A 12,947-nucleotide genomic window follows, 5' to 3' on the forward strand; every position below is an offset into this window, starting at 1 on the left:
TCGATACGTTACCGCCGGTTAGATAGTTTCATAGACAGTGGTCTCTTACCTTTTTGTACTTCCCCATCCTTCTGTTGTCTTAAGCGTTCCATACCGACCCAGAAACTTAAACTCTTGTCGCAATGGAAACCAACGTTTGGCCTGCCCAGGCAGGGAGTTTAGAAGAAAAGGTAAAAAAAAGTTCTAGTCAAACTTTAGTTCCCTAACAAACAAAGAGATAATCATATCGTTAAATTGATTCTTAAATGCAAATACGCTTTTACTAGCGGGTGTGTGTACTAATTTTTGACAGCATAACTAAGCAGTGTTAAAGTTGCAACGGATAATCTAGATTAGCTCGCCCTATTGTACCCTTTTCCTGACAGCTGGCTACGATTTACGTTGTATCATTTACTAATTAACGTGTTCTGATGCTATAAGCATCGTATAAAGTAGTTTGAAGTACATCTCAGTTAAAATTCTTTGGAAGATATTTTCGAACTTCGATTTTTAATCACAAATAATCTCCCCGACACCGCAATAAGTCGAAAGATGTGTTTACTAAAACTGCAAATGCCTCCTTTTTGTTGCAGCATTGTATACTATTTTTATCAGCCAGAACATTGAGTGAAAATAGTTGAATAAAATGTGTAAAACAAAATGGAACTTTGTCGGTGGTCAGGAACAGGGTTAACAGCAGATAAAATAGGATGTAGTAATTGTGACTGCTAGTGAAGTAGGGAACTGCATGTACTCAAACTTAATGGACTAAACAAGAACACTTCCTCAACGAACAAACGTACGTGTGGCGGACGTTTGTGAGCTAATATAATCACATTTCTATTCAGAACCTTTAAAAATGAGTGTGACACCCTACGTTAAACTTAAATCGAGCCGATTACACTAAGGATGAATATCATGCTGGAAAGAAAAAATACACAAAACATATACAATATAAAATATGACTTTTATTAAAAACCACGAAGATGTATCGATGTCGTTGAAAATTAACAAGCGTACGTTAGACTAGAGCAAAAGTCATAAACAAAAAGAAATATTAATATTGATGGAGTTACACGCTTAGCTATGGTAAACGTTGTTAAACGATTATAAAAAAAAAGTTTCGAGTTACTTTTTTTATTTATTGCTTTCCTTTTCCTTAGGAAAATCATTTGCATTAATCGCAATCAGCACCGTTAAAAATACGGTGAAAAACGTAGTTTTACCCTAAACCTCAAACAGAAATACCGATCCTGCTGTAGCATGTTGATGCGATAAGCGATAAGAATAGTAGAATTTACAAAACAAAAAGTGCCGAATTTAGACAGTTGTTTTTAGTAGATGCGACAATACGACCATAATTTGTTACTCATCCATAGTTTATGATACATTGGTTCGGTGAGAAATTGTTCGATTGTTTAGCTGCTTACACTTGTTTAATGTTACGTTCGGATTACACGATACAATAATAAAGAAAAGAAAAAAAACACAACGTTATGCATACATTGTGAATTATACAATTATTTATTACCACCTCGCATTGCAAATGATGGCTTTTTTTTCTTTTACCCTATTACATTCTTCTATTAGGTGTTTTACGTTATCTTTCGTAATATTGTAAATTTAAATAACATTGTAAAATAATTTTTCGATGCAAAAACGTTTACTACAACAAAAACAAATGATTTGCAAGATAAGCTGCAGCTTAGGTTTTTTGCATAAACGTGGAAGAATAACACCTTAACACCCTACTGCACTCATACGTTACTTTTTCGCAAAGCTTTGCTTTTGTTGGCTGATACTGAAATGTTTGTTTCCTTTCCTCAAAATGCGCATGCAAAGCAATTTCATCATTCCCTCGAATCAACTTTTACAATATTGAGCGCTTCTTCACATCGCATTTTTTTTACGATTTCGATAACAAATAAAAACAAATATACAAACTTGTATATTGTACATTGCAATACGCGTAGAAATGTGATGTACTTCGTAAGAATAGTAATATAAAAATAAAAGAAAGTTCATCATGATAAACACAATCGGTAACGCTCGACCTAATAGACAAACCCCCGCTCCGGAGCGTTACGAAGCGTTACGCAAATTGACCGGTGCTTCCCTTCAATGATATCTACGTGTGGGGCTAAACGATAGTCACAGATTAGTTAGTCAACCCTGACAAAGTAGGAAAAAAAGAAGAAAAAAAAGAAGAAAAATTAAAACCAAAACCAAAACCCGATTTAATCTTCCCAGTCGGTGTTGTTGGAATTCGAATCACTGTCATCTTCGTCGGATGGACGAATGACACGGCCACGTTCCGCTAGCGCACGGCGCAATGCATCGGCAAGTGCATCGGTACCGACGTCACCACTCCCGCCTCCGCCACTGTTCCGTTCGCCGACCGCATTCAGCTCGCGGTTCGCAACCGGGCGCAACTGGAATCCTTGCTGTATTTCGGTCATCAAATCGTTACGCATATCTCCACTACCGGTGCTGGGCTGTGCGCTTTGATCCACCTTCTACAAAAAAGCATTAAAATCAAAAACATGAAGAAATTAGATTGATTTCGTTTCTTTTCCCTTTTTACCACCTTAAGTTGATTAAAAAGTATTATTTTAAAATACTTTGCTTTTACAACTTACCTTAAGTGTTGTTCCCTTGCGAATACTGTCGAGCAATGCTGATCGTGCATCTCCACCCTCGTCCCCACCACCACCACCAGCCCCACCTGGAATGGCCGGTGCCGGTGGTTTTAGTGATGGCATCATCATCGGTGGTGGAGGCGGCGGTACCGGACCGGTCGCGGTTGGAAGTGGTGGCGGTGGTGGAGGGGCCGGTGCAGTAGAGGACGGTACGGATACGGATGGATGTTGGGTTGGTGGTGGTTGCATCGGCGGTGGTCGCGTTGCGGGCGGTCCGCTCGAAACGACCTTCGGCGGTGTGGTCGGTGGCAGCGGCGGTAGCGTACGGTGCGGTGGCGGCGGTGGCGGATTTCTCGTTTGACCATTCTGATGGGACGGCACGCTAGGGGGATGCTGTTGGGTGTGATGTTCATGTGATTGGGGCTGAGAAGGAAACGTTTCGGGCTGTGCCTCGGTATGTGTACGAACCGGTACGGGCGGTGGTGCCGGTGGCTTCTGCTTCCGGCCGCTGCTCTGCTCCGACTTGACCGTATCGAGCACGTTGTTCGTTTGGATAAAATCGTATATAAATGCGCACGTATCACGATCTTTCAGCTGCAGCAATCAATGGTGGAGGCGATGAAGGAAAACCGAAAAAGCAAAAAAAAAAATATTTACATAATTTCTATGCTATTACGCCTGTACCCGGCCCTCAACACTCACATGCTGGTCCCCTACGCCCGCCTTCTCGAGGAAGGGTTTCAGCGATTCCTGTGCGCCAATCAAATCGAAACCACTGTGCGGATCCCACCCAACATGTGTCACGTGCTTAAAGTTCGACGGTGACCCAATGTCGGACTTTTGCAACTTGCCCATACCCTTTACCTTACGCGGCTTCTGGTGCAATGCATTGCCAAGATTTGGTGCCGGCTGCTGGCCGGGATACTGCTGCTGTGGTGGTGCTGCTGCCGGTCCCGAAAAAGGGCTCGTAACTGGAAGGAAAACATATTCAACAATCTACTAACGTCCGAGCGACTTCTCTTACTTACATGGTTGCTTATTCCGATAGGTTACAGCTACATCTGTATCGGGAATGTTCGAACCACTTGCACCGACCGGGATGTTTTGCAATGGTGGTGGCCTTGCTGGTGGAGGATCCTTCCGGGTGTTGTTGCGTTTGATACGCTCTGTAGGTGTGTGCGTAAAGTAAAGTAAGTGTGTGTAAAGGCTCATCCTTGTCATAATTATAATATTACTTTTGCGATTGCTGCTACTGCGCCTAGTTTGACGATTATAATTCAAACACCACCAACACTTCATCGAAACGCAACAGCAGCTCAACCTTTATTGTACAAAATGCGAATACTTTAAAAGTATTCCCGCATTGTCGCAGACAGACAAAAAATCGATCTTTGTAGTTTAATTTATCAATTCTAATAATGGCATGAAGACACGTATGAAAAGCAAGAGCGCCTTAAGAGCCCCCGGGGGATTCCTTCCCTCATGGCTAAAGGACATCGTGAGGTTATAAATGACGACGCTTTTATCTATGATGGACATATCAAATATAAATGACATGAAATCGATACTCTCTCTCTCTCTCTCTCTCTCTCTCTCTCTTTCTCTCTCTCTTCTTGACTTTTAACGACCTTACAAGGTCACGCCGGCCATTTCTGGCTTACTAGACTTATTTTTACCACGTAGCCGGATAGTCAGTCCTTGTTGGAGGGGACAGTCCGGATGGGATTTGAACCCGGTCCGACCGTGTGGACTGGCGCCGTTTATCACATGCACCACCGAGCCGCCCCTATCGGCTCTATTCTATAAATCGATATTATTAGCTTCAAAATCAGTACGTCCATAAAATATAAAGGTTCGCCAACAGTGTGCTGACCTTAAGCGAACACTCCTTACACATGAAAAATCTTTAGAAATTTGTCGCTCACTTATCGCAATACAAAACGTGTCTGGAAGCGGTTATACCTATCATGCAAGTAGCCGTACATTTACCCTCTTATTAGTTGGAATGGGGAAACTAACTATGCGCGTTTTTAACCCTCTGACCTCACCAGAATGAAAACGCATGACTTTTGGAGATAATTTTAAAACATTTGTGATAAAACTCTTTGTGTCTTGCCGTGGGGGTAAGCAAATGGAGCTTCATGTTAATCGTTTTGTTTTGTTTTTTTTTCCACCTCGCTCAACCGTGTTGTGGCAAATTATCATATCAGCCTGGCGTAAATAGTGGCACCTTAACAGTACGTAAACATGCGAACACGACTTACCATCGCGCCGTCGGTTGCGATTGTGAATGGTGGTAAGCGTCGTATTCATGACGGCAGCCGCTTCATCTTCGGTGGCAAAGTTAAACGCAACGATACCATCCTGTACGGTAATGGAAGACAATGAAAACGGGGTAGAAATCGTTGGAAATGCAATCGACCGTATGTGCGTTATCCCTTACCTGTCCCTCGAACGTAATAAGGTACGGTTTCGGTTGCGTCACTTCGATCTTTTCGTACAGCTCCTGCTCCCATACCATCAGATTCGCTTTTAGACAGTACAGCCGAAAGTAGTACGACTTCCGGATGTTGTCCTTGATGAAGCAGAGTGCACCGGTGCATCGCTTTACCCAGGAGGCATGGGCCGGTGACTGTGTTGTGTACAGCTGTACGACTGCCGTACTAAGCGTCTAAAGATTGAAGAGTGATTAAATTGTTTATTAAGGAATATTAGTACATTTTCCACTATATTGCAATATTCTCTAAAAGACTGTCGATTTAGACAAATCATTTTTGTCGACGTATTTTATTATTTTATCAATATTCATTCCCTTTATCCCCATTTGAAGGTATTAGTAATGAGCTTAAGATAAGACCTCTCCCAATTAGATAACATTGAAATGTCTGGCAAATTAAATATAACTAAACTAACTCTTCAGACCGTTCAATATGGAAGGTTACGATGGCTTTTGATCGTTATAAAATTACACAACTTAAGCAAGATAAATGAACAAAAATTATAATTTCCAACTGGCTACACTGTCCAGTTGGATAGAAGGGAAGGTTTGGCGATGAATCATACCTGACATCGACGTCCAAGCAGACGAAAAAGTTGATCATTTTCCTCGTTCGTTAGCAGTGTGCTAGGCCTGTTCGCTTTGCTGGCCGTGGAGTTGCGATCACCTGCATTTTCTCCTCCTGCTGGTTGTTTCATCTTTGGTTGAATCGAAGATCGAAGTACTACACTCGATTGATTTAATTTCACTTTGCTTTTTTGTTTCACCTTTCCCTGCACGGCCTTAATCCGTTGCTAGATTGCTACAAAATAAAAATGCAACTGCACTTGTAAAATAACATTTTGATAAAGGTTTTTTTTATGTATTTCCATAACTACTAGAGGGCGTTAGCTAGAGGAGCATAGTTAAATGTACCCCGTGTGATGTTGCTGACGATAAGATAACCAAGTGTTAACTAATTCGTTGTACGTAGCGCATATCCATATTTGGATGCACATTCATGGCAAAAGCAGTTCTGCGTGTACACGATTTATGGTTATGCGAAAGGGAAAATAATGTGGATGATACCGATTCATAACAATCTCGTGGAAAACAGCATCACTATCAACAGAACAATCGAATGCTGCACCCGCACTCCCAGCGTACGAAACAATATGCGGAAATTGCCACTTGTTCACTGGCTGCACCACATCACCATCACCATTTGATTGCATTAGCAACCCCTTCGCTAAAACTTATTTCATTTCGCTATTTGTTAACTGTTGCTATCGTTGTTGAAATGTTCCACACACGGGCAAAAGGAAATTAACACGATTTAATCTAGGCGTGAATGATCCAACTCGCTAAAGCACATACCAGACACCAGCAAATGAGTCAATTCCGTAACATCTTGCTGATGTTAACCGAAGGGGCGAATGTTTTCCTCTTCGCTGCAGGTACATATCTTTCTACCCCTTTCGGACAGGGTTGCGAGGGCAGTGGTTACACCAAACTGACAGCTAACGTCATGTCTGTTGTACGCACTGCTGCAAGCAAACTCACACAAAACATAAACTTATATGTTATTTTTACACTCTTTTTCCTAAAAACAAGGCAAATGAGTTTCGAAAATTATATTGGAAACTAAAGACAACGATACTAAGCTTTCTTTATCCTTTTAATAAGCTTTTCCGGACGAAAACAGTGTGTAAATAATAAAAGTTTATAATCTTTCAACCTTAAGTTAAAAACACAATTTGCTTAGCAAACTGTCTTTCTGAAAATGGCGGTTTAGCAAAACAAACCTTTTTATTGAAATATAAGAAACAATTGGTAGTTATTTTATTCACATTTCCCTCATAAAAACTCATACTTTACCAATTAATCATAAATTAAATCGCCCCTTTCGAGAAAAAGGTTCTGCTGTGGTTTTAAATTGTCTCTAGCTTCGAATACCGTAGCATAATCGCTCGCTCAGATGCAAGCGAAGAAAAAGAAGAAGAGCCCAGTGTAGAAGCAAACAACAAAAAAGGGCGACGCAGAAAAGAGAAACTTTCCTTCGCATTCGGAAATAGTGAAGAAAAGGACGACGTTTTTTTTTTGGCGTGTATTATTATTGTATGAAGGTGTAAAAAAGGTTCGCTGTTTCGTATTGCACCGTTTGTGCGTGTAAAACGTGCCGTTAGCGTGTGTTTTCCAGGCCCGCAAGAACCAATTTCCCAACCCCTTCGAAATGAGCTGCAACGATAAGAACGATGGTATTTCGAAGGAGGAATGGCAAAGTCGTCTCGAAACATTTCCGTTCAAGCAGGACGACATTAACAAACTGATTATGAACTACTTGGTTACGGGTAAGTATGACAAAGGAGCCTTTCGCCAACAAAAAAGGGATACTCTGGTCTTACTTTGTTTGTTCTTTTCCTAACCTTCAATCCGTCGCGGTTCCCTTTTGTATCAGTAGAGATGTAGTGGATGTTTTTGTTATGATAGTTTGTTTTGATGATGATGCGATCACCAGTGGCCCACCAGTGTTGAAGCACTGGAAATCTGTGACGTGCGCGTTACCGACGTCGGGAAGCACTATTATTGTAATCTAATTTTGCTCTTGTCTCTTGTGCAGAGGGATTTAAAGAGGCGGCAGAAAAATTCCAGGCCGAATCCGGTGTCGTACCGTCGGTGGATCTGAACTCGCTCGACAACAGGATACTGATCCGGGAAGCGGTGCAGAATGGTTTCATACAGGAGGCGACCCACCTGGTCAATCAATTGCACCCGGAACTGCTCGATAACGATCGCTATCTATATTTCCATCTTCAACAGCTTCATCTGATCGAGCTAATCCGGTGAGTGGTGCATCCGTCCCGTTTGTTTGTTTTGAACGTTTTTTGAACTAACGTTAAATTATACTTTCCAGTGCGGGAAAGATTGAGGAAGCACTTACGTTCGCCCAGACACAAATCTCCGAGGCGGGCGAAAGCAATCCGGAAGTGCTGAACGAGCTCGAGCGCACACTTGCGCTGCTCGCATTCGAGAAGCCCCAGCACAGCCCGTTCGCCGACCTGCTCGATCATACCCACCGCCAGAAGGTGGCCAGCGAGCTAAATGCGGCCATCCTTAAGACGGAACAGCAGGAACAGTCGAGCCCGCGCATGATCAACATCCTCAAGCTAATACTATGGGCACAGACCGAGCTGGACAAAAAGAATGTCAAGTACCCGAAGATGATGGATCTGGCCTCGGGCACTATCGAGCCAAAGTAAGGTGCATGTTAATAGCGTTGTCGGAATGCGTGCATGCGGTGCGTGCGTTCGATGTGTAAATGTGTGTGTGTGTGTGATCGAAGTATGTGTATGTGAATGGGGAAGGAGGAGGGCGTTGTCTAGTTAGTAGGATGCTTTAAAGCACGAATGTCGGCCCTGGGCTAATTTAGTTGGGTAGAGAGCTATAGAGAGAGAAAGAGAGAGAGAACGAAAAAAAAATAGGATTTCTATATCTTAAGGATGGCTGCGTGGAGCCATTCTCATAGTAGAATAGTAGATAACGCACGGCTTAACAACACGCCGTTTGTGCGATCAAATCTCGTCTACTGCTAAAACGGGCCCACCACCATTTAGGACTGACAGAATGGCAATGGGGAAATCAAAAACAAAAAAAACTTACAGAATCGAGTGTTAGGATTGTCGAGAAAACCGTATGTCCAAATCTGTTTCATTTATTACTTGAAAAACAAGCAAAAATTGTAACGTTTGGTCATGACATACTTAAAAGAAGAGGACACGGAAGATAATATGTTGTTTGCTCTCAGTTTACTATGTGGTCAGATCCTTTTATGTGACAAATTTACATACAGTATCGCACAATACAAATGCAACTTGTGAGAGCTATGAAAAATCGCTTGAATAATTTCATTTCATCTGGTATTTCTTTCACGAAGGTCGTATTTTGTTCTTTTCTAATTGCTCATGATTTATAATTCGGTTGAACTTTCGAATTTCAAACAAGATGTTTCGTGGAACGTCCAACATGACCAAATTTAATTTTAATCCCTACACCTATGGGATCTCGTTGATAGTAGAATCGATAGTAACAACGTTATTTTAAAAAAATATAGAGCCTATACCACGGCCTGCGTATTAGTTGCACCTGTTTTGTCCGATGCTGTATATTACTAGATTATTTGCACAGAATTATTCAATTCGTCGATGGGTTTACTTCCTTATTAGCAATTCCTAGCATTGTAATAAAGAAATATATGTTTGCTTGAATAATAATCGTTTGTAATGGATTTAATCTTGCTCGCCTCAGAACAATAAAACGCAAAAACCTACGCAAAATTTCTGCGCGGTTGAAACAGTTTGTTTGATACATAATTCAATATTTGTACAAAGTTCTTTTATTTATCCGAACATTTAATTAAAATAAAAAGAGAAAATTAACAAGTTATCAGGATTTTGTAATACAAGGTTCAGTCCTCGAACATTCAAACAATTTTTAAGGGCGGAAAATGTGATATTTGAATAACGCATACTTTCATTTGTATTTTGTTTCGAATTTTTATTCACTTCCTTGTTAGCATTCCATTACATTGGTACCAGCAAAACATTTTTACCAGGCAGCATACAATTAACACAGCAAATTTAGCAGGATTGATAATTATAGCTTGGTTTTTTCATTCCTGTCCCTCGTTTCACAAATCGTTCATCTGATTTCCCCCCAAAACAATTCAATCGATTTCACGCGTGAATATTTCCTTGTTTTATCTCAAAACCAGACCAACGCTAAAGGAAGAATGATTTTTTTTCCTAGATTACAATGTAACCTTTTCTTCGAAAGCAAGGATTTAGCTTTGCTTGGTAAACAATGTGTTGTGTATTTGCAGAAAAAGGAAAGCAGAGGGATGCGTGTGTTAAATTATTAAGCTGCGGCCTTGCGCGGCTTCGCCACCTGACCCTCGCGGAATCCGTTGCGGAAACGGCGACGCACCACCTTCAGGTAACGCATGCGGCCAGTACCGGTGGTCCTCCTGCGCTTAGCTTTCTCCGACCAGTTATCTGAAAACGGAACGACCAAATAACGAGTCAAAAAGAATGTCTTACAAAGTATAAATATACAATTACAAATTATAGAACAACTGTATGAATTAGTGTGTTGTTATGGATATTGCTCTGGTAATACAAATAACTGTAATTCTATTTTCTTAATGCAATAGTGACATTCGGCACAGCATTGCATCCTGTTTAAGAATTTTATTCTATGCTCATCGATAATAATGACATCAATAATACAATGTCAACAACCATTGGATGAGCAAAAACTTTATGAACCAATTGCTTCATAAAAATTCATAAATCTTATCACAATATAATCCTAAAAATCCTCATAATATGGTGTTGTGGATATTACTCTGGTAATATAAATAATTGTAATTCTATTTTCTTAATGCAATAGTGACAATCGGCACGGCATTGCATCCTGTGTAAGAATTTTATTCTATGCTCATCGATAATAATGACATCATTAATACAATGTCAACAACCATTGGATGAGCAAAAACTTTATGAACCAATTGTTTCGTAAAAAATGATAAATCGTATCGTAGTATAATTCTAAAACTCCTCATGATATGGTGTTATAGATGTTGCTCTGATAATATAAATAATTGTAATTCTATTTTCTTAATGCAATAGTGACAATCGGCACAGCATTGCATCCTGTTTAAGAATTTTATTCTATGCTCATCGATAATAATGACATCAATAATACAATGTCAACAACCATTGGATGAGCAAAAACTTTATGAACCAATTGTTTCATAAAAATCATAAATCGTATCGTAGTATAATCCTAAAAATCCTCATGATATGGTGTTATAGATGTTGCTCTGAGGTGGCCTGGTATTGCATGTGATAAACGGCGCCAGTCCACACGGCCGGACCGTGTTCAAATCCCATCCGGACCGTCCCCCCGTAGCAAGGACTGACTATCCGGCTACGTGGTAAAATAAGTCTAGTAAGCCAGAAATGGCAGGCGTGACCTGTGTAAGGTCGTTAAGCCAAGAAGAAGATGTTGCTCTCTGGTAAAATAAATAACTGTAATTCTATTTTCTTAATGCAATAGTGATAATCGGCACGACATTGCATCCTGTTTAAGAAGTATATTATATGCTCATCGATTATAATGACATCAATATTACAATGTCAACAACCATTAGATGAGCAAAACCTTTATGAACCAATTGTTTCTTGTGTTGAATCGTGGTAATTTCAAAAGAAAATCAAATTTACAAAAAAACAATATATCCATCTTATCGTAGTATAATCCTAAAAGTACTTCTCAAATTTAATGTTATTTTATATATAGATTTACTTACATGATCGGATCTTGGCTGCCGGATAGCCACAACGCGAGCAAGTATGCTTCTGGATGTGGTACGACGATCTACCACAACGGCGGCACAACGTATGGGTTTTGTTGTGCCGCTTTCCAAAGCTGGACGTACCCTTAGTCTGAAAGATGAAACAGAGAGTTGATAGTTGAGTGGCGTTTGTTGGCAATACATCAGTGCACATTAATAAAACGGATTTCGGATGGTCACGAAAATTGCATTATCAACATGGGAAGCTGTTGCTGTGGCGATATGCCGGGAAGTAATAATTAATTGGGAGAATGAAATTGTACACGAAGATGAGAACAATTGCTGTAAAACGAATTCGAATTCGTCCTTCAGGCACATTTGTATCATCGACGAATCAACCATTTCGAGCCTCCGGTAGACTCGTGGCTTAAAAACCAATGGTTCAACACTACATGGCAGCGGGGCCACTCATCTCATTCGGCGGGGTAAAACACAACAGAAAAACGTTATTTCGTAAAGATAATAACCATCACATTCCGGCAATAGTTAGCTCTAACACCTTAGATTCGTGACCAGCAATTAAAGTTCGAACTTTTAGTCGAAATTCACCGAAAAGCTAAAATACTAACCATCTTATGTCTCTACACAACACTTTGCAACCTGCCTAGAGAGGCACGCAGTACCAAAAGAAAGGTTACAGCCGGAACTTGCGATGACTGGTGATGACGGTTCCGCTGCTGAGAGCGGCTTTTGACGTTTCTAGCAAGTCAAACAATAGACTATTATTTTCAAGCAAATTTATTGTTACAACAATGGTTTGTAATAGCCGGAAATAATTTTTTTTGCATGATTTGTAAACACAAAAATTGTAAAATGTTAACACAAAAATTGTAAAATGTATATTATAATGTTGATGGGGCGACCCCGGTGGGGTATATGATAAAAAGCGCCGGTTCCACACGACAGGACCGGGTTCCAAATTCCATCTGGACCACCCCTCCCGTACCAAGGACGGACTACCGTGCCACGTGGTAAAACAAGCCTTTATACGGCCAGGCCGTTCTAATGTTCATAATGTTCATGCAATTTTTATGTTTGTTACTATTATTTCATTGAGATAATTGAAATCAAGTAGGAATTTACAATGAAATAGGAGAAAATAGAGCAGGAACATCATTGCAGGCCAACAGGAAACTCGCAACCAGGGAAGATTGCGCAATGATTGCTTTTCCGTAATAGAGCGACGGGTTTCTAATGTTTCTAGGCCCAAATCACGACACCTGGACTCGTGGAAGGACACAGGAAGGTTCAGCAGAGCGTATGGGCAAAACATATCTGCTGGAAGACCTCTGTACCCGTTCGATACGATTGATGTGAATCCTAGCAGTCGGAGACCAGATTACTTAACATTACTCAAGCCTCGATCTGAACAACGAGCAGAAGAACATCCTGGTACAAAAGGAGTCATTAAAGTCGGGGATAATGCCGGGGTTGTCTG

At 40.6% G+C, this 12,947-nt stretch overlaps 3 protein-coding genes across 6 annotated transcripts; 1 reads left to right on the forward strand and 2 right to left on the reverse strand.

Moving 5' to 3' along the window:
• Window positions 1-1,480: 1,480 nt before the first annotated feature.
• On the reverse strand, window positions 1,481-6,606 carry LOC125762706 (neural Wiskott-Aldrich syndrome protein). Of its 4 annotated transcripts, none has more exons than XM_049425161.1 (8): window positions 6,472-6,606; window positions 5,682-5,917; window positions 5,062-5,289; window positions 4,883-4,982; window positions 3,647-3,784; window positions 3,321-3,589; window positions 2,619-3,212; window positions 1,481-2,495 (listed from the first exon to the last, which is right to left on the reverse strand). In XM_049425161.1, exons 2-8 carry the CDS (start codon window positions 5,811-5,813, stop codon window positions 2,217-2,219), a joined length of 1,740 nt encoding a protein of 579 aa, XP_049281118.1. In that variant the 5' UTR covers window positions 5,814-5,917; window positions 6,472-6,606; the 3' UTR covers window positions 1,481-2,216. The 4 variants fall into 4 exon arrangements, with proteins under 4 accessions (XP_049281118.1, XP_049281136.1, XP_049281127.1 ...); XM_049425179.1 differs by lacking the exon at window positions 6,472-6,606 and adding an exon at window positions 6,184-6,369; XM_049425170.1 differs by lacking the exon at window positions 6,472-6,606 and adding an exon at window positions 6,031-6,174.
• A 367-nt stretch (window positions 6,607-6,973) lies between these two features.
• On the forward strand, window positions 6,974-9,464 carry LOC125763041 (glucose-induced degradation protein 8 homolog). Its single transcript, XM_049425787.1, has 3 exons — window positions 6,974-7,445; window positions 7,715-7,937; window positions 8,009-9,464. Exons 1-3 carry the CDS (start codon window positions 7,328-7,330, stop codon window positions 8,352-8,354), a joined length of 687 nt encoding a protein of 228 aa, XP_049281744.1. The 5' UTR covers window positions 6,974-7,327; the 3' UTR covers window positions 8,355-9,464.
• Window positions 9,465-9,622: 158 nt separating this feature from the next.
• Window positions 9,623-12,207, reverse strand: LOC125763189 (probable 60S ribosomal protein L37-A). Its single transcript, XM_049426045.1, has 3 exons — window positions 12,079-12,207; window positions 11,465-11,600; window positions 9,623-10,145 (listed from the first exon to the last, which is right to left on the reverse strand). Exons 1-3 carry the CDS (start codon window positions 12,079-12,081, stop codon window positions 10,009-10,011), a joined length of 276 nt encoding a protein of 91 aa, XP_049282002.1. The 5' UTR covers window positions 12,082-12,207; the 3' UTR covers window positions 9,623-10,008.
• Between the last annotated feature and the right edge of the window lie 740 nt (window positions 12,208-12,947).

This window comes from Anopheles funestus, chromosome X (genome assembly GCF_943734845.2).
Source record: "Anopheles funestus chromosome X, idAnoFuneDA-416_04, whole genome shotgun sequence".
Classification (NCBI taxonomy): Eukaryota; Metazoa; Arthropoda; class Insecta; order Diptera; family Culicidae; genus Anopheles; species Anopheles funestus.